The sequence below is a fragment of the Coregonus lavaretus genome (genome assembly GCF_964263955.1).
Source record: "Coregonus lavaretus genome assembly, contig: HAP1_SCAFFOLD_822, whole genome shotgun sequence".
In the NCBI taxonomy this organism is placed as follows: domain Eukaryota; kingdom Metazoa; phylum Chordata; class Actinopteri; order Salmoniformes; family Salmonidae; genus Coregonus; species Coregonus lavaretus.
In genome coordinates, this window is record NW_028160217.1 from 183,799 (window position 1) to 204,500 (window position 20,702).

General features: G+C 43.9%; 1 protein-coding gene across 1 annotated transcript in view; it reads right to left on the reverse strand.

Moving 5' to 3' along the window:
• LOC311122018 (ERC protein 2-like) overlaps positions 1-20,702 on the reverse strand; it is a gene marked incomplete at its 5' end in the record, with an annotated part of 94,433 nt that overhangs the window by 59,601 nt on the left and 14,130 nt on the right. Inside the window, one exon of the mRNA XM_084196446.1 lies at positions 18,476-18,538. Coding sequence (XP_084052572.1) covers positions 18,512-18,538 — 27 coding nt within the window. The remainder of the gene's footprint in view (positions 1-18,475; positions 18,539-20,702) is intronic.

Sequence of the window (20,702 nt, forward strand, 5' to 3'; positions counted from 1 at the left end):
TGGTAATATGTAATGACCATGTTCTGGGTATGAAATAACACTGACTCATACAGCAGGAGTCTAACTCACACCAGCTACAACTGCTGTATGTAGGCACAGTCTCTCTTTTCTTTTACATCATCACTTTAATAAAATCACAAAACAACAACACCAAGAAACATGTCTGTGTGCTAAACTCCTCCCTCCCTCCCTCCCTCCCTCCCTCCCTCCCTCCCTCCCTCCCTCCGCTGATGCCTCCGCAGGTCTCGTCTCTCTACACCTCTAAGACACTGGCAGGAACAAAGGGAATAAATTGCTGCTTGTCCAACACTTATTTAAAGAGGGCTTCAATTACCTACAGTACTTCTAGACACCCACGCGCACGCACGCGCGCGCGCACAGCACAGCACAGACAGGTAAGCGTTAAGCTGAAGATGCAGTCTTGCAGCATTGAAGAAAAATCAGGTGTGTAAAGGAGTGATCATAGTGAAGATGTCTGAGCAAACGGCAGTCTGATGAAATACTGCTGTGGTGCTGTGAGGAATTTGGGAGTAGTTCAGATGTTAGTGAAAACAGGCTTGTTCTGTTAAACTCAGGTGTAGACGTTAAGTCAGGTGTTATAGCAAAGTCCTATGTCTAGATACAGTGGTAAACTCAGATGTTATAGCAAAGTCCTATGTCTAGATATAGTGGTAAACTCAGGTGTTATAGCAAAGTCCTATGTCTAGATATAGTGGTAAACTCAGGTGTAGACGTTAAGTCAGGTGTTATAGCAAAGTCCTATGTCTAGATACAGTGGTAAACTCAGATGTTATAGCAAAGTCCTATGTCTAGATACAGTGGTAAACTCAGGTGTTATAGCAAAGTCCTATGTCTAGATATAGTGGTAAACTCAGGTGTTATAGCAAAGTCCTATGTCTAGATATAGTGGTAAACTCAGGTGTAGACGTTAAGTCAGGTGTTATAGCAAAGTCCTATGTCTAGATATAGTGGTAAACTCAGGTGTAGACGTTAAGTCAGGTGTTATAGCTAAGTCCTATGTCTAGATATAGTGGTAAACTCAGGTGTTATAGCAAAGTCCTATGTCTAGATATAGGGGTAAACTCAGATGTTATAGCAAAGTCCAATGTCTAGATATAGTGGTAAACTCAGGTGTTATAGCAAAGTCCTATGTCTAGATATAGTGGTAAACTCAGGTGTTATAGCAAAGTCCGATGTCTAGATATAGTGGTAAACTCAGGTGTTATAGCAAAGTCCTATGTCTAGATATAGTGGTAAACTCAGGTGTAGATGTTAAGTCAGGTGTTATAGCAAAGTCCTATGTCTAGATATAGTGGTAAACTCAGGTGTTATAGCAAAGTCCTATGTCTAGATATAGTGGTAAACTCAGGTGTAGACGTTAAGTCAGGTGTTATAGCAAAGTCCTATGTCTAGATACAGTGGTAAACTCAGGTGTAGACGTTAAGTCAGGTGTTATAGCAAAGTCCTATGTCTAGATACAGTGGTAAACTCAGGTGTAGACGTTAAGTCAGGTGTTATAGCAAAGTCCTATGTCTAGATATAGTGGTAAACTCAGGTGTTATAGCAAAGTCCAATGTCTAGATACAGTGGTAAACTCAGGTGTTATAGCAAAGTCCTATGTCTAGATACAGTGGTAAACTCAGGTGTTATAGCAAAGTCCTATGTCTAGATACAGTGGTAAACTCAGGTGTTATAGCAAATGTCTAGATACTGTGGTAAACTCAGGTGTAGACGTTAGGTCAGGTGTTATAGCAAAGTCCTATGCCTAGATATAGTGGTAAACTCAGGTGTTTTACTGTGTTGTGTAGAGGCATTGACCCCTCTCTTCTCCACTTTAGGACTGTGATATTACCTTTGACCCCCAGACCATAGTGAAAACCCCTGACCCCATAGCCTGGCCAGGCTGACAGGCCGCTGAGGGATGGCCAGGGTCAACAACCTCTCATGACCCTTCATAGAACGGGTGAGTGGTGACCAAAGAGGGCCGCTGAGTACCACGTTAACACACACGGGACACAGGGACGAAGGATGGGGGAGAAACCAAAACAAGAGACTTCAAAGTCAGCTGACGGAAGGTCTGAACACATCTATTACTTACTATTTACTCCTTAGAGAACCCTTCTCCTCTCCTGTAACCTGAATGAGGCCTCTCTCTTTCCAGCACACAAATATTTCTGCTCAGGCTTGGAAAGCCCTTCAGCTTATTTCACTTAATTCAGTTCAAATAACTTCCCGGTGGGATAAAAGCATAACATTTCCAGAACCTATTTTTCCCTCTTCCACTCTCCTTCTCTCTCCTCCTTCCAAACCTTTTCTCTCTCTCCCCTCCATCTCTTGTTCTCCTTCCAGAGTGACATTCTTATTTCATTACAGGGAGATTCCCAGGCCAGGAGAGAAAACACAACATCCACAATCAACACACGGACACACAGAACCACTGACCACCAATCAGAGTCAATGCCTGAATATACCCTAAACACCAATCTGAGTCAATGCCTGGATACACCCTCCCAAGCGGAACTGTTTTTGTTTTAATATACTTAAATCATACTTCATTAACATATTTTAATATATTTAAGTATATCTGTGATAAATATACTTAAGTATATTTTAAATGATCTAAATTGGAACAATTTTAAATACATTTGTCCCACTGGCTATCATAAGGTGAATGCACCAATTTGTAAGTCGCTCTGGATAAGAGCGTCTGCTAAATGACGTAAATGTAAATGTAATCTTCTCAGCCAATGTTAACATGATATTCACATAGTTGGAGCAGCAGTTATGCTTTTGAGAACTGTCCACCAGTGGCATTTCACACTTTAGTTGTTCACATTACGGTGATAAATTGACATTTCAATAAAATGTGTAATGTGTAATATGTAATGTGTAATTAAAAGTACAACATTATTCAGTTCGAACATGAACATCAAAACATTTGAATAAGCTAAATATGAGGAACAATATCATATTATAAATCAAAACTTCAGCAGCAGAAAAGGATGCTGGGTAACATGCAAAAAATATATATAACTATAATGCGTTTTTGAAAGTATACTTTAAATATATTTTGTGGACATTTAAGTTAAATATACTTTTTTGAAAGTATACTTAAATATATTTTCTTGAGATATGAAAAAGTATACTCTCAGGAAGCATGTTCCTCAGCTGTGCATGTTTCCTTATGTGGAATAAACAATTGCTATCATTGTCAACTATCTCTGCGCTCTTCTGAATAGGAATTCAGAAAGTACTTCAAAACTCATTATTGGCTCTGAAACAGTGCCTTGCAAAAGTATTCATACCCCTTGGATTTTTTCACATACTCTAACGTCAAAGTGGAACTTAAAAAATATTGATAGAAATGAATTAATTAAAATATAGTTGTTTGCATAGGTATTCAGCTCCCTGAGTCAATACATGCTAGAAACACCGTTGGCAGCGATTACAGCGGTGACTCTTCTTGGGTAAGTCTCTAAGAGCTTTACACACCTTGATTGTGCAATATTAGCCCTTTATTCTTTTCTGAATTCTTCAAGTTCTGTCAAGCTGTTGGTGCTCATGGCTAGACAGTAATGTTCAAATCTCGCCATAGTTTTTCAATCAGATTTAAGTCAAAACTGTAACTTGGCCACTCAGGAACACACTGTCTTCTTGGTAAGCAAATTCCTATTCCAGTGTCTGTTGTAAAGCAGACTGAAGCAGGTTTTCCTCTGGGATTTTGCCTGTGCTTGGCTCCATCCCGTTTCTTTTTATCCTGAAAAACTCCCCAGTATTTGCCGATGTCAAGCATACCCATAACATGATGCAGCCACCACCATGAAAATAAGGCGGTAGTTACTCAGTGATGTGTTGTGTTGGATTTGCCCCAAACATAAGGCTTTGCATTTAGGCCCAAAAGTTTTTTTGCAGTACCACTTTAGTGCCTAGATTTATGTTTTATTCTGTATATTTGAATTATTCCTTTCACATTTAGATAATTATTGTGGATTCACTCCAGTGTTGTTGATCCATCCTCAGTTTTCTTCCATCACAGCCATTTAACTCTAACTGTTTTACAATCACCAATGGCCTCATGGTAACATCCCTGAGCACTTTCATTCCTGTCCTGCAGCTCAGTTCAGAAGGACGACTGTATCTTTGATCAACCACTTTGAAAAGAAGGTTGACGACATCCGATCCTCGTTTGTTAAGTCTAATGACACTGCTGGTCCTGCTCACACTGCCCTACCCTATGCTTTGACTTCTTTCTCCCCTCTCTCTCCAGATAAAATCTTGCGACTAGTGACTGCAGGCCGCCCAACAACCTGCCCGCTTGACCCCATCCCCTCCTCTCTTCTCCAGACCATCTCCGGTGACCTTCTCCCCTACCTCACCTCGCTGATCAACTCATCCTTGACCGCTGGCTATGTCCCTTCCGTCTTCAAGAGAGCGAGAGTTGCACCCCTTCTCAAAAAACCAACACTCGATCCCACTGATGTCAACAACTACAGACCAGTATCCCTTCTTTCTTTTCTTTCCAAAACTATTGAGCGTGCCGTCTTTAGCCAACTCTCTTGCTATCTCTCTCAGAATGACCTTCTTGATCCAAACCAGTCAGGTTTCAGGACTGGTCATTCAACTGAGACTGCTCTTCTCTGTGTCACGGAGGCTCTCCGCACTGCTAAAGCTAACTCTCTCTCCTCTGCTCTTGTCCTTCTAGACCTGTCTGCTGCCTTTGATACTGTGAACCATCAGATCCTCCTCTCCACCCTCTCCGAGCTGGGCATCTCCGGCGCGGCTCACTCCTGGATTGCGTCCTACCTGACCGGTCGCTCCTACCAAGTGGCGTGGCGAGAAGCTGTCTCCGCACCACGTGCTCTCACCACTGGTGTCCCCCAGGGCTCAGTTCTAGGCCCTCTCCTTTTCTCCCTATACACCAAGTCACTTGGCTCTGTCATATCCTCACATGGCCTCTCCTATCATTGCTACGCTGACGATACACAACTAATCTTCTCCTTTCCCCCTTCTGATAACCAGGTGGCGAATCGCATCTCTGCATGTCTGGCAGACATATCAGTATGGATGACGGATCACCACCTCAAGCTGAACCCTGGCAAGACGGAGCTGCTCTTCCTCCCGGGGAAGGACTGCCCGTTCCATGATCTCGCCATCACGGTTGACAACTCCGTTGTGTCCTCCTCCCAGAGTGCGAAGAGCCTTGGCGTGACCCTGGACAACACCCTGTCGTTCTCCGCTAACATCAAGGCGGTGACCCGATCCTGCAGGTTCATGCTCTACAACATTCGGAGAGTACGACCCTGCCTTACACAGGAAGCGGCACAGGTCCTAATCCAGGCACTTGTCATCTCCCGTCTGGATTACTGCAACTCGCTGTTGGCTGGGCTCCCTGCCTGTGCCATTAAACCCCTACAACTCATCCAGAATGCCGCAGCCCGTCTGGTGTTCAACCTTCCCAAGTTCTCTCACGTCACCCCCCTCCTCCGCACACTCCACTGGCTTCCAGTTGAAGCTCGCATCCGTTACAAGACCATGGTGCTTGCCTATGGAGCAGTGAGGGGAACGGCACCTCCGTACCTTCAGGCTCTGATCAGTCCCTACACCCAAACGAGGGCATTGCGTTTATCCACCTCTGGCCTGCTGGCTCCCCTTCCTCTGCGGAAGCATAGTTCCCGCTCAGCCCAGTCAAAACTGTTCGCTGCTCTGGCACCCCAATGGTGGAACAAGCTCCCTCACGACGCCAGGACAGCGGAGTCACTCACCACCTTCCGGAGACATTTGAAACCCCACCTCTTTAAGGAATACCTGGGATAGGATAAAGTAATCCTTCTACCCCCCCCACCCCCCCCCCCCCAAAAAAAAAAAAGAAAAAAAAAAAAACTATGTAAAGTGGTTATCCCACTGGCTATAGGGTGAATGCACCAATTTGTAAGTCGCTCTGGATAAGAGCGTCTGCTAAATGACGTAAATGTAAATGTAAATGTAATGTGTCTGGGTGGTTTAATACATAATCCACAGCATAATTATTAACTTGACCATGCTTAAAGAGATATCAATGTCTGATTTGATATTGCTACTGATCTACCAATCAGTGCCCTTTTTATGAGGCTATCGAAAGGCTCCCTGGTCTTTGTAGTTGAATCTGTGCTTGAAATTCAATACTTGAATGAGGGACCTTACAGACGTTGTACGTATAGAGGGCAGAGTAAAGGTTAGTCATTAAAAAATCATGTCAACCCCTATTTTTCACACAGAGTCCATGTAACATATTATGTGATTTGTTAAGCCAAATGTTACTCCTGAAATAATTTATTCTTGTAGTTACATTTTTCTTTCACTTTGATATTACAGAGTATTTTGAGTTCATTTTTGACAACAAATGACAATTCAATCAATTTTAACCTTTTCACGCGTGAGTTTCAAATATCTCTAACGGTAGCCCCAGCGTGAGTTTTTTATGCTAGTGATGTCAGAATGCACTCACTGTTCCAAAATGTGATTGTTACGCAACAGGACAGTTAACCCGCGCTACCCTCAAGCCAAGACACACGCTGCCTGCTAATAGGCTATATTTCAACTTGTCAATTTGAAATGATTTTCTAACAAGTTTTATTTTCTAACAACAGTTTAGAAAATAAACTGTTTGAAATGGGCTACATAGAAGTAATTAATTTCACTGTTGCGGACAATTTATGTTTGAGGCTTTACTGAACCGGACAAACTTTTCTTTTCGATGAGAGCACAAGACATTTGCACAGTCTAGCACAAACTTTTCCCCTTGGCACATTTTCTGGCTGGCACCCGCATTGCCTTCATTGTTGTTTTCCTTACAAACAATAACTTTGAACATGTGTGCGTTCCTATCAACGTAAGTGCCTTATTTTCAGTATATCGTGTTGTCGTTTCTACTGTAGCACACCATATGAATGTATGTATGTATATATGTATGTACAGTGGGGAGAACAAGTATTTGATACACTGCGAATTTTGCAGGTTTTCTTACTTACAAAGCATGTAGAGGTCTGTAATTTGTATCATAGGTACACTTCAACTGTGAGGGACGGAATCTAAAACAAAAATCCAAAAATCACATTGTATGATTTTTAAATAATTAATTTGCATTTTATTGCATGACATAAGTATTTGATCACCTACCAACCAGTAAGAATTCCGGCTCTCACAGACCTGTTAGTTTTTCTTTAAGAAGCCCTCCTGTTCTCCACTCATTACCTGTATTAACTGCACCTGTTTGAACTTGTTACCTGTATAAAAGACACCTGTCCACACACTCAATCAAACAGACTCCAACCTCTACACAATGGCCAAGACCAGAGAGCTGTGTAAGGACATCAGGGATAAAATTGTAGACCTGCACAAGGCTGGGATGGGCTACAGGACAATAGGCAAGCAGGTTGGTGAGAAGGCAACAACTGTTGGCGCAATTATTAGAAAATGGAAGAAGTTCAAGATGACGGTCAATCACCCTCTGTCTGGGGCTCCATGCAAGATCTCACCTCGTGGGGCATCAATGATCATGAGGAAGGTGAGGGATCAGCCCAGAACTACACGGCAGGACCTGGTCAATGACCTGAAGAGAGCTGGGACCACAGTCTCAAAGAAAACCATTAGTAACACACTACGCCGTCATGGATTAAAATCCTGCAGCGCACGCAAGGTCCCCCTGCTCAAGCCAGCACATGTCCAGGCCCGTCTAAAGTTTGCCAATGACCATCTGGATGATCCAGAGGAGGAATGGGAGAAGGTCATGTGGTCTGATGAGACAAAAATAGAGCTTTTTGGTCTAAACTCCATTCGCCGTGTTTGGAGGAAGAAGAAGGATGAGTACAACCCCAAGAACACCATCCCAACCATGAAGCATGGAGGTGGAAACATCATTCTTTGGGGATGCTTTTCTGCAAAGGGGACAGGACGACTGCACCGTATTGAGGAGAGGATGGATGGGGCCATGTATCGCGAGATCTTGGCCAACAACCTCCTTCCCTCAGTAAGAGCATTGAAGATGGGTCGTGGCTGGGTCTTCCAGCATGACAACGACCCGAAACACACAGCCAGGGCAACTAAGGAGTGGCTCCGTAAGAAGCATCTCAAGGTCCTGGAGTGGCCTAGCCAGTCTCCAGACCTGAACCCAATAGAAAATCTTTGGAGGGAGCTGAAAGTCCGTATTGCCCAGCGACAGCCCCGAAACCTGAAGGATCTGGAGAAGGTCTGTATGGAGGAGTGGGCCAAAATCCCTGCTGCAGTGTGTGCAAACCTGGTCAAGACCTACAGGAAACGTATGATCTCTGTAATTGCAAACAAAGGTTTCTGTACCAAATATTAAGTTCTGCTTTTCTGATGTATCAAATACTTATGTCATGCAATAAAATGCTAATTAATTACTTTAAAATCATACAATGTGATTTTCTGGATTTTTTTAGATTCCGTCTCTCACAGTTGAAGTGTACCTATGATAAAAATTACAGACCTCTACATGCTTTGTAAGTAGGAAAACCTGCAAAATCGGCAGTGTATCAAATGTTAATGTAAATGTAAAATATGTATCAAATACTTGTTCTCCCCACTGTATGTATGGAGCATAATGTATTTACTGTTTTATTCACATGTTTTCAAGTACTGGTGGCAAATCATGCATTCCGATTCTTGCATAGATTGTAATGATGTGTGTAAAATACTTTTTTGAAGGTTGTACTGATTATGATGATCTAATGCTAAGCTACTTGCCAGCTGTGTGGCACCATGTTTGTTGACATTATACAATGCATTCTGGGTGTCACGTAAACGTCTGTCAGACCAAAGATGTTATAAAAAAATGAGGTGAGGGTTGGTTCACTCATCTTTCGAGAAAACTTCCGGAAGTGAATGAAAGGAAGTGAATGATGGTTGACGGCACACCCCCTTCAACATGCATACTGCAAACAGACCAAACTCATCTTATCTCCTCTTCTTATCTTTAGTTGACCCGAAAAAACAAAAAACATGGTGGCGCGCACAAACTACCCATCATCAGATTATTTTCGATTTCTAGAAAGGGTTTTACTCAGTTATTTCGATCAATGGCGAGCTCACCCATGATGTGATGAATTGTAAATAGTAATTTCTATTAGCTAATTCATATTATGGTTTCTGTCAGCCGAGAGTTAAAATATGACCGCTTGTGTTAGGTCAATCTTTCCTCAGTTAGCGCTAGGACTAATGTAGCCTACATTTTCAGGTTTGGATGATTGTGTTATGCTGTCGCTACTTCTGTGAATGTCTGAACATTGCATCCAAAAATAAACTGGCACACTCAGGACATAACGTTGTAAGGACTGTGTTTTTGCAAAATGTTTCTGTGAAAAAAACTGTATTGCCAGCTCAAACGCTGACTGTTGCATCAATCGAAACTGGACGTTCTAAATAAGCATTCTAATCACACCGGTTTGAGCATACACTGCAGGGACCACTGTAGAATGATCATGTGTTGGTACGCGTCAAAGGGTTAATCCCACTTAGTAACACAATAACATTTGAAGAAATATAAGGGGTATGAATACTTTTACAAGGCACTGTATACTTATAGTGTACTTGACACCTCACAAGCAGAGTTTCATATTCTTTTAAAATCAATGCTTCAACTTAAAAACAACTCCAAGTGTATTTTGAATGAATATACTAAACAGTCCCTCCAGGATTTTGCTTTTCTGAAATTCTGCGATACATGTTTTCTTTCACATTAATTTCATATAAAGCAATAAAAAGTATTATGTGCTCAGTTTTAGGACGATTTTAAGCAGAATACATAATACAAAAACAATTAGAAACATTTAAAGTGCTCAATTTTGTTTATTTTCCTGAACAAACAGCTATAGTTGAAGTCGGAAGTTTACATACACTTAGGTTGGAGTCATTAAAACTTGTTTTTCAACCACTCCACACATTTCTTGTTAACAAACTATAGTTTTGGCAAATCGGTTAGGACATCTACTTTGTGCATGACACAAGTAATTTTTCCAACAATTGTTTACAGACAGATTATTTCACTTATAATTCACTGTATCACAATTCCAGTGGGTCAGAAGTTTACATACACTAAGTTGACTGTGCCTTTAAACATGATGTCATGGCTTTAGAAGCTTCTGATAGGCTAATTGACATCATTTGAGTCAATTGGAGGTGTACCTGTGGATGTATTTCAAGGCCTACCTTCAAACTCAGTGCCTCTTTGCTTGACACCATGGGAAAATCTAAAGAAATCAGCCAAAACCTAAGAAACAAAATTGTAGACCTCCACAAGTCTGGTTAATCTTTGGGAGCAATTTCCAAACACCTGAAGGTACCACGTTCATCTGTACAAACAATAGTACGCAAGTATAAACACCATGGGACCACGCAGCCATCATACCTCTCAGGAAGGAGACGCGTTCTGTCTCCTAGAGATGAACGTACTTTGGTGCGAAAAGTGCAAATCAATCCCAGAACAACAGCAACGGACCTTGTGAAGATGCTGGAGGAAACGGGTACAAAAGTATCTATATCCACAGTAAAATGAGTCCTATATCGACATAACCTGAAAGGCCGCTCAGCAAGGAAGAAGCCACTGCTCCAAAACCGCCATAAAAAAGCCAGACTACGGTTTGCAACTGCACATGGGGACAAAGATCATACGTTTTGGAGAAATGTCCTCCGGTCTGATGAAACAAAAATAGAACTGTTTGCCCATAATGACCATCGTTATGTTTGGAGGAAAAAGGGGTGTCTCTTGCAAGCAGAAGAACACCATCCCAACCGTGAAGCACGGGGGTGGCAGCATCATGCTGTGGGGGTGCTTTGCTGCAGGAGGGACTGGTGCACTTCACAAAATAGATGGCATCATGAGGAAGGAAAATTATGTGGATATATTGAAGCAACAGCTCAAGACATCAGTCAGGAAGTTCAAGCTTGGTCGCAAATGGGTCTTCCAAATGGACAATGACCCCAAACATACTTCCAAAGTTGTGGCAAAATGGCAAAAAGGACAACAAAGTCAAGGTATTGGAGTGGCCATCACAAAGCCCTGACCTCAATCCTATAGAAGATTTGTGGGCAGAACTGAAAAAGCGTGTGCGAGCATGGAGGCCTACAAACCTGACTCAGTTACACCAGCTCTGTCAGGAGGAATGGGCCAAAATTCACCCAACTTATTGTGGGAAGCTTGTGGAAGGATACCCGAAACATTTGACCCAAGTTAAACAAAAAGGCAATGCTACCAAATACTAATTGAGTGTATGTAAACTTCTGACCCACTGGGAATGTGATGAAAGAAATAAAAGCTGAAATAAATCATTCTCTCTACTATTAATCTGACATTTCACATTCTTACATTGGTAAAGTAAGCATCCAGTTAATCTCTCGGTACCTGGAATAGCCTTCTAGCTGGACATTCTGTCATCCATGAACGCAATGTGACGTGGATCAAACACCCTAACTTCTTGGAGGAACTCCATGGCAGGCTTTCCATCTGACATGTACTTTTATGTTTTTCTTTTGCATTGCTGTATGCCTCTTCAACAGTGTTTTGTTTTCACGGCAAAGGGCAAGTCATCAACTGCGTCAAAGTAGTGCGAACAAGCCTCATACTGTAGTTCTTTGTTGGCTGCAATGTTCATCTGCAAGTCCTCTAAATAGTGAAAGATCTTTGTTGTCACGGGTCGTCTGCTCTGGAAGATGTCGAGAAGCTGCAGGATGACTTTGCACTTGTCTGCCATGATGTTCAGCTGAACCAGCTCTGACTGAACCAGCTCTTGGTCTGGTAGCATCTCATGGAGCTTCTCCCCAGACTGTGGTGCACTTCGGCCACACACCTGTGAATGACAAGGAATAAAAAAGAGTAACATAATAAATATTACTTATCCTCACTGTGAAAGGCCATCACGGCTTACAAAAAATGTAGGCCACTTTTTCTGCATAATTACAATGATATAAATGACAATGACTTAAGCAATTGAAGAATGCATGTAGATTTAAATCATACCTGTATTTACATCTCTATGAACCCCTTGTAGAGGCCAAACTGCTCTCAGTGGTACTGCACTGCTGAGAACCATGAGTTCCAGCGTGTTGCACATGGATTGGGAGCCATAGTTGCTCTCTTCCAGTTTGGTGGTGAGGAAGGTAAGGTATCTTATTTTGCGTACCCCTGCCTGGTAAAACATCTGTGAAAAACTTAGCATGAACGCGTTCAGCTGATCAAAAGGTTTGCGGAAAGTACTCTCTATCAGATTCATGATGTGAGTCATGCATGTTATGTGCATGGAGTTGGGGAACAATGACTGAAGGGCAGCTTTGTAGGCTTTCTTCATGTACGCAGCATTGTCTGTGTCAAAGACAATGACGTCATCATTGCATATATTGTAGTCTTGTAGACATTTCACTACCGCCATGGAAACTGTTGAATGGTTGCACTGCTCCAGAAACACTGTCTCTGCGAGGTATGCAAGAATTCTCCCCGAGGTATCCTTTTCAAGTGGTGCGATGAGGATGTTTAGTACACACATCTGGAGTTTCATCAAAGATGACTGCCACTGGTTTCCCTGCAAGATGTTGCTTGAGTTCTTCCTTCACCTTCAGGTAGACATGTCCTGTAGCAGAATCTGCCTCATTGAGGGGTGATCACTTTTGGAAAGGGGCATGTTGACTGCTGTGCAAGTGCGTACCCAATCTTCACAAATCTGAAAAATAACAATTGCACCAATTAATTAGATAAAATATATATCCGTGTGTCATAATCCACTCACACATTCACTCACACACACCTCTCCAATCCATCAGGCTTGGGGCTTGCTATCAACATGAGATACACCTCCCATTCCCACTCACGCTCTCTCTCTCGCTCTCTCTCAAAAAAATTATTAATAGATTCAAAGCTGATCAATCGCTTTCAATTTGAGGATCGATATTTCTTTCGCATAAGTTGTCTTCAAAATACTTGAGATTGTGATTTTTTCTTAAAGGGTCGTAAGGGAGATAGAGAACAGAACACGTAAAAGTAGAGTATTGTGGTTGATATGTACTTTTAAAACAGTTGTACCATTTTTTAAAAATCCAGAAAGATTGTGCTTTCGTGATCCATATTAAGTTTTACAGAGAGTTTAAAACGGCAAAGCTGACAAACTGCACTCAGTGCTTTGAGCAGCGCTCTCCACAGACAGACTGGGGAGAGCAGAGTGCCGACCACCCTACTAAAGCCAGGGTTAGCGGAGTAAAAGTATGAGTAAAACGCCACTCACCTTGATTCTTTCAGCGCTTGCCACGGTCTTCCCTGCTACCGCTTCAGTCATGGTGATCTGCCGCTGCTGTGGGAACGGTTCTGACATTCTCATATGCTTTGCTGATTCGAAGTGACTGTTGATTGTCGACTTTCTCTTGTGTTCCAGCACAACATTGCACAGAGTGCAAAACAATTTCCCCCTACTTTCATGTAAAACATTTGGAAATTGTTTGGCACGGTCTTTAGCTGTTATTTTTGTTGGCAAATGAGATTGATTTCTGTTGATTGTACTGCCTGTCAGCCATCAACTTTCAGCCATCATCTTCACACGTGAATACGCTGACAGGCCAGGGGGAAAAAACGTTGTTGATGTGTGGTTGGATTGGGACATTTTCCACGGTAACAGTGCAGTAATTGGTCAAAATTACGAACCCGCTTTTGATTGGACCCTTTTATGCACTAAAATTGCAGGGATTGGTCAAAATTGCAAGCTCTCGCATAATATGCGCTGATTGGTTGATTTTGCTTGAATTATGCGATCGCAGAATCCTGGAGGGACTGACGAAATTACAATTAAAGCGTTTGAAATTGAAGTACAGTTTTAATGAGCGTGTTTAAGTTTAATGATAGTGAACACATACAGTAGTATACGTGAAGACTGAAAAACAATGAATATAAAGTACACTTTTAATAAGTGTGTTGAAGTGAACGATATTATACACTGCTCAAAAAAATAAAGGGAACACTTAAACAACACAATGTAACTCCAAGTCAATTACACTTCTGTGAAATCAAACTGTCCACTTAGGAAGCAACACTGATTGACAATACATTTCACATGCTGTTGTGCAAATGGAATAGACAACAGGTGGAAATTATAGGCAATTAGCAAGACACCCCCAATAAAGGACTGGTTTTGCAAGTGGTGACCACAGACCACTTCTCAGTTCCTATGCTTCCTGGCTGATGTTTTGGTCACTTTTGAATGCTGGTGGTGCTTTCACTCTAGTGGTAGCATGAGACGGAGTCTACAACCCACACAAGTGGCTCAGGTAGTGCAGCTCATCCAGGATGGCACATCAATGCGAGCTGTGGCAAGAAGGTTTGCTGTGTCTGTCAGCGTAGTGTCCAGAGCATGGAGGCGCTACCAGGAGACAGGCCAGTACATCAGGAGACGTGGAGGAGGCCGTAGGAGGGCAACAACCCAGCAGCAGGACTGCTACCTCCGCCTTTGTGCAAGGAGGAGCAGGAGGAGCACTGCCAGAGCCCTGCAAAATGACCTCCAGCAGGCCAAAAATGTGCATGTGTCTGCTTAAACGGTCAGAAACAGACTCCATGAGGGTGGTATGAGGGCCCGACGTCCACAGGTGGGGGTTGTGCTTACAGCCCAACACCGTGCAGGACATTTGGCATTTGCCAGAGAACACCAAGATTGGCAAATTCACCACTGGCGCCCTGTGCTCTTCACAGATGAAAGCAGGTTCACACTGAGCACGTGACAGACGTGACAGAGTCTGGAGACGCCGTGGAGAACGTTCTGCTGCCTGCAACATCCTCCAGCATGACCGGTTTGGCGGTGGTTCAGTCATGGTGTGGGGTGGCATTTCTTTGGGGGGCCGCACAGCCCTCCATGTGCTCGCCAGAGGTAGCCTGACTGCCATTAGGTACCGAGATGAGATCCTCAGACCCCTTGTGAGACCATATGCTGGTGCGGTTGGCCCTGGGTTCCTCCTAATGCAAGACAATGCTAGACCTCACGTGGCTGGAGTGTGTCAGCAGTTCCTGCAAGAGGAAGGCATTGATGCTATGGACTGGCCCGCCCGTTCCCCAGACCTGAATCCAATTGAGCACATCTGGGACATCATGTCTCGCTCCATCCACCAACGCCACGTTGCACCACAGACTGTCCAGGAGTTGGCGGATGCTTTAGTCCAGGTCTGGAAGGAGATCCCTCAGGAGACCATCCGCCACCTCATCAGGAGCATGCCCAGGCGTTGTAGGGAGGTCATACAGGCACATGGAGGCCACACACACTACTGAGCCTCATTTTGACTTGTTTTAAGGACATTACATCAAAGTTGGATCAGCCTGTAGTGTGGTTTTCCACTTTCATTTTGAGGGTGACTCCAAATCCAGACCTCCATGGGTTGATAAATTTGATTTCCATTGATAATTTTTGTGTGATTTTGTTGTCAGCACATTCAACTATGTAAAGAAAAAAGTATTTAATAAGATTATTTCATTCATTCAGATCTAGGATGTGTTATTTTAGTGTTCCCTTTATTTTTTTGAGCAGTGTATTTATAGTATATACGCTATAATAGAAAATTACATTTCGTATTTGAAGTATATTATTAAAATATTATGTTTTTTCGCTTGGGCCTAAACACCAATCAGAGTCAATGCCTGGATACACAGAACCCCTAACCACCAATCAGAGTCAATGCCAGAATACACAGAACCCCTTAAAACCAATCAGAGTCAACGCCTGGTCATACTGAAGCCCAACCCTCCAATCAGAAGGGAGCAGTTGTGTTTGCCTTCTGTTGTCCAGGCATTTAACAATGGCAAAATATCACACAGGCACACACACACATACGCACACACACACTACACACACACACACATGCACACACACACGCACACACAAACGCACGCACACACACACAAACATTGTGTCTATCAGTCCTGTCATCTTTGTTTTCTCATTAAACGGTGGCTCATTCTGAGACAGGATATGAGGATTAGGAATTGCCTTACTACGCTACAGCTACACACTGCTAAATGGCTCCCATGTGTTCCCTCATAGAGAAAGGCTAATAAACGTTAGCCGGTTGCGCGCCTAGCACCCCCAGAATAACAGCAGCGGATAGATGAGTCCCACTGATAACAGCTAGCGCTAAGGGCTAATGGGGCTGGCTTATTCTATTAGGTTGGGATAAGATGCACTGGGAGAGAGGAGGAGAGAGGAAGAGAGGGGGAGAAAGGGGGAGAGTATCAGGTACAGGAGGCTGCTGAGGGGAGGACGGCTCATAATAATGGCTGGAATGGAGTAAATGGAATGGCATCAAACACATGGACACCATGTGTTTGATGTGTTCGATAGCATTCCATTGATTCTGTTCCAGCCATTAGCCCAATTAAGGTGCCACAGGCCGCCTGTGGTATCAAGAGAATAGTGGAAGGAGGTTAGGGCTTCTGATACTGTGAGAGCACACAGTCAAAAACACACACAAACACACACTTTGAGTTAATACTTGATTGGAGAGACTGTACTGGTGAATATAGCTCCTCTTTCATACTGATAGATTACTCTTCAGATCTACACTGGCAGGAAAAGGGAGGATACTGCAGAGGAATGGGAGATGGAGAGAAGCGAGGAGAGAGAAGATGACGGGAGAGAGAAGGAGGGAAAGAGAAAGATGGAGGGAGAGAAGGAGGGAAAGAGAAAGATGGAGGGAGAGAAAGATGGAGGGAGAGAAAGATGGAGGGAGAGAAAGATGGAGGGAGAGAAGGAGGGAAAGATGGAGGGAGAGAAAGATGGAGGGAGAGAAGGAGGGAAAGATAAAGATGGAGGGAGAGAAAGATGGAGGGAGAGAAGGAGGGAAAGATGGAGGGAGAGAAAGATGGAGGGAGAGAAAGATGGAGGAAGAGAAAGATGGAGGGAGAGAAAGAGAGAAGTAGTTTTCTTTAGGTGAATCTTGACACTGCTGCATTCTCTGAACACATGGAGTGGATTATGTAGTCTGATCCTACACACCACAGTTTTCACCACAGTAAAACACACACACTAGGTATGCACACACACACACACACACACACACACACACACACACACACACACACACACACAAACACACCTATATAGCCTACACACCAGGTATGCACACAATCCCATTATAAAGCCAAGGTATTTTTTTTGTCTATGGGGGCTCTGATATAAAAGAGGAACAAAGTATTTTGTTGTCTATGGGGGCTCTGATATAAAAGAGGAACAAGGTATTTTGTTGTCTATGGGGGCTCTGATATAAAAGAGTAACAAGGTATTTTGTTGTCTATGGGGGCTCTGATATAACAGAGGAACAAGGTATTAACCTTTATGACATTCTTCACTTAATGCTTTTTCACCTAAAAATACAAATCTTCATGACTGGGCTGTGCACCTTTCTAATTAACCAGCCACACACCGGGGTGGAGTACCAAGGTAAAACTTTACTAGCCTGCATGTGTGTGATTGGAAAAAAGAGAGAGAGAGAAAAAAGAGAGAGAGAAAAAAAAGAGAGAGAGAGAGAGAGAGAGAGAGCACGAGAGAGAGAGAGAGCAAGAGAGAGAGAGAGCAAGAGAGAGAGAGAGAGCAACAGAGAGAGAGCAAGAGAGAGAGAGAGAGCGAGAGCGAGAGAGAGAGAGAGAGAGAGAGAGAGAGAGAGAGAGCAACAGAGAGAGAGCAAGAGAGAGAGAGAGAGCGAGAGAGAGAGAGAGAGAGAGAGAGAGAGAGAGAGAGAGAGAGAGAGAGAGAGTGCGAGAGTGAGAGAGAGAGGTGGGGGGAGAGAAAGAGGGGGAGAAACTTGTCCATCTCTGGTTTTTCTCACTCTTGTCGTTTTTATCACCTCAGAGCCTTTAGTCTGGTCGGCTGGTCGGCTGGAGAACGCAGTTAGGATTAATACCACCAGGTAACACACATACAGCAGGCTCAGCAGATATACTGTACATCAACCGCAGCCGCTACATAGCTGCAGAACAGTAAACCTTCATGTCAACTCCATCAATTTAGGACCATTAAAATCAGAAGGGGCTGTAAAGAAACTTCATTACAGGCAACCACTACAAAACAAGCACAGACACACATTTGCCCGTACGCACACACGTGCACACGCACGCACACAAACACACACACAGTTTTAGTCCTCTGAAAGTCATGAGGGGCTGTAAAGAGAGCTGCCTGTATTGCTGTACATTCCCCTCAGTCAGAGCTGAACAATCATGTGGGTATTGTGGTCACAACCAAAACGTACAATCAGTAGGTGCTGTGCTTATGAATCTCAATTCTAGTGCAACTAGCTAGCTTGTTATTTGGCACCATGCACCTCAATGTCCCCAATGCCCCTGATTTGTGTTAGTCACACAGATACCCCAGGGTCAGATACCCCAGGGTCAGATACCCCAGGTAGATGATGAAAAGAGGAGGATGATGTTGGAGAAGATGAAATGAAGAACATTACAGTCACTCACCCCTCGTGAGTGGAGCTTCAGTTCCCATGGTGACGGTCATGCCCAGATGCCCTCCTCATCGTCCTGTTGGGGACAATCAATCAATCAATCAGTCAAATGCAATTTGCATAACATTTTCTGCATGTACTGTGTATTTTCCGCAGAACACATAACAAAATACAGACCTGAATCCCAAAGGGCAGGCCTTCCTATGCTTAGTTGTAACGTGTCTCCCTGCTAGTCTCACAGCCAGTTATAATCAAAGCTAGCATGTTTAGCTTATTCACCCAGGCTGTAGCTGTGTTCTACTGTATGATATCAATGGACTTTTCCCCCCTTTGTGATGTAGTCAGGAGGCAGTAATGAATCATACAGAGGTTTTCCTCAGGCCTGAGTCTAGCCAGACAGAGCCCTGGGAACAGTGAGGTTAACCCACACAGACAAACGCCATGACGTCTCTGCAGACAGGCAGGCAGGCAAGCAGCAGAGTACTGTAGTAGAGCTGGTTCACTGAGCCATGCTCACTTGATGAGAGAACTTCTCCGGTACCTGAAGACTTGTGTTGGCTCCCAGAGCTATAGCCTAGGCTTTAGCTCAGTGGGCTAATTAAGGTCTTGAGGCACGCAGTTACGACTGTTCCCCTCTCAATCGCAATGTCTTTGCTAGGCCATGGCTAGGCTACGGCTAAAGCTAGGCTAAGGTTAGTGATATGCTAGACTATGCTATGCTAAATGCTAATAGCTTCAGCTACAGTCTGCGTCCACATTCTAAGGTCAATCAGTCAGAAGCATCTATCCCCAGTGAGTGCCTGTGACAGGCGGGGTAAACACAGCCAAGCCCTTTCGCCAATGTAGCCAGGCTAAACACACAAACACCCACACACACACCCACACACACACACACCCACGCACACACACACCCACACACACACACACCCACCCAGTCAGGGCTAAATACCATGTGCTACTTCTTATAGAGCAGGCACCCTGTCGAGGAGGAGAATAAGGAACAACAACCAGAGAGAGGCCTTGTAATTCTAACTCTGATAAACACTTTATGGCTGTTCTCTATTTCCTTACAGAGGCATGGTGCCAAGTCCCTGGCAGTGCTATAGCTGTGGCTGAATCAGAACAATGTGGACACAACATGCCCGTCAAACTGAGCACACTCTCCTCTATATGAACTGAGGTAAAAACAGGTTAGGTGAAAACAGGTGGTGGATGCCAACTTGGATGGCCTGATATGATAAATAAAGGTGTCTGTTAGCTCCATCAATAATTACCTAATAATGAGACGTAAGAGCTGAGATGTGGTTTGGTCATGGAAAAAAATGGTGTTTGTGTTTGTGTGTGTTTTTGTGTGTGTGTGTGTCTTTGTTTATAATGGCTTTGAGAGTATCTCTTCATCTGACAGCCTTGGAAAGCGTTGTGTCTCTAGGGTGTGTGACCAGACCCTCTTCACCATCATCATCATCAATCACCCTCACACACACACACTCAAACACACACACGCGAGTGCGCCTCTGGACTGAGCGCTACACTGCACCGCTGGCCATGGTCAGACACTGAGCTAGGAGGAGGGGAGGAGGAGAGAAGAGGATGGGAGAGGACGAGGAGGAGGAGGAGGAGGAGGAGGAGGAGGAATAAGGGAGGAGAGGGGTAAGGAAGAGGAAGTTGGGGAGTAGGAATCGTGGGGCGGAGGAGAGGAGTGGTAGAAGAGGAGTGACAAGGGAAGAAGGAGAGGAGGAGTGGGTGATGGGAGGAAGAGGTGGTGAGGAAAAATAAATACTGTAGTTAATCACATTCAGATAAAAGAGAGAGATAAAAGGCAGAGTGGTGCGCTGTGTTTGGAGGAAAAACAGTTTCACCTCAGGGACCCTAATCTGACCTCTCTCTCACACACACACACACCCTATGCTGACCTCTGCGGAACTTCCACTACAGGTCAAAGGTCAGACATGAGGAAAATTGATTGGGATGACCTCTGTCAATGCAGCCGGGAACGTGTGTGTTTGCTGTTTCTGATGAGAGTGTGTTTGACATGAGAGAGAGAAAGAGAGAGGGAGGGAGATAAATAATAAAATAATATGCCATTTAGCAGACACTTTTATCCAAAGCGACTTACAGTCATGTGTGCATACATTTTTACATATGGGTGGTCCCGGGGATCGAACCCACTACCCTGGCGTTACAAGCGCCATGCTCTACCAATTGAGCTACAGAGGACCACAATGGGGGGGGGGGGGGGG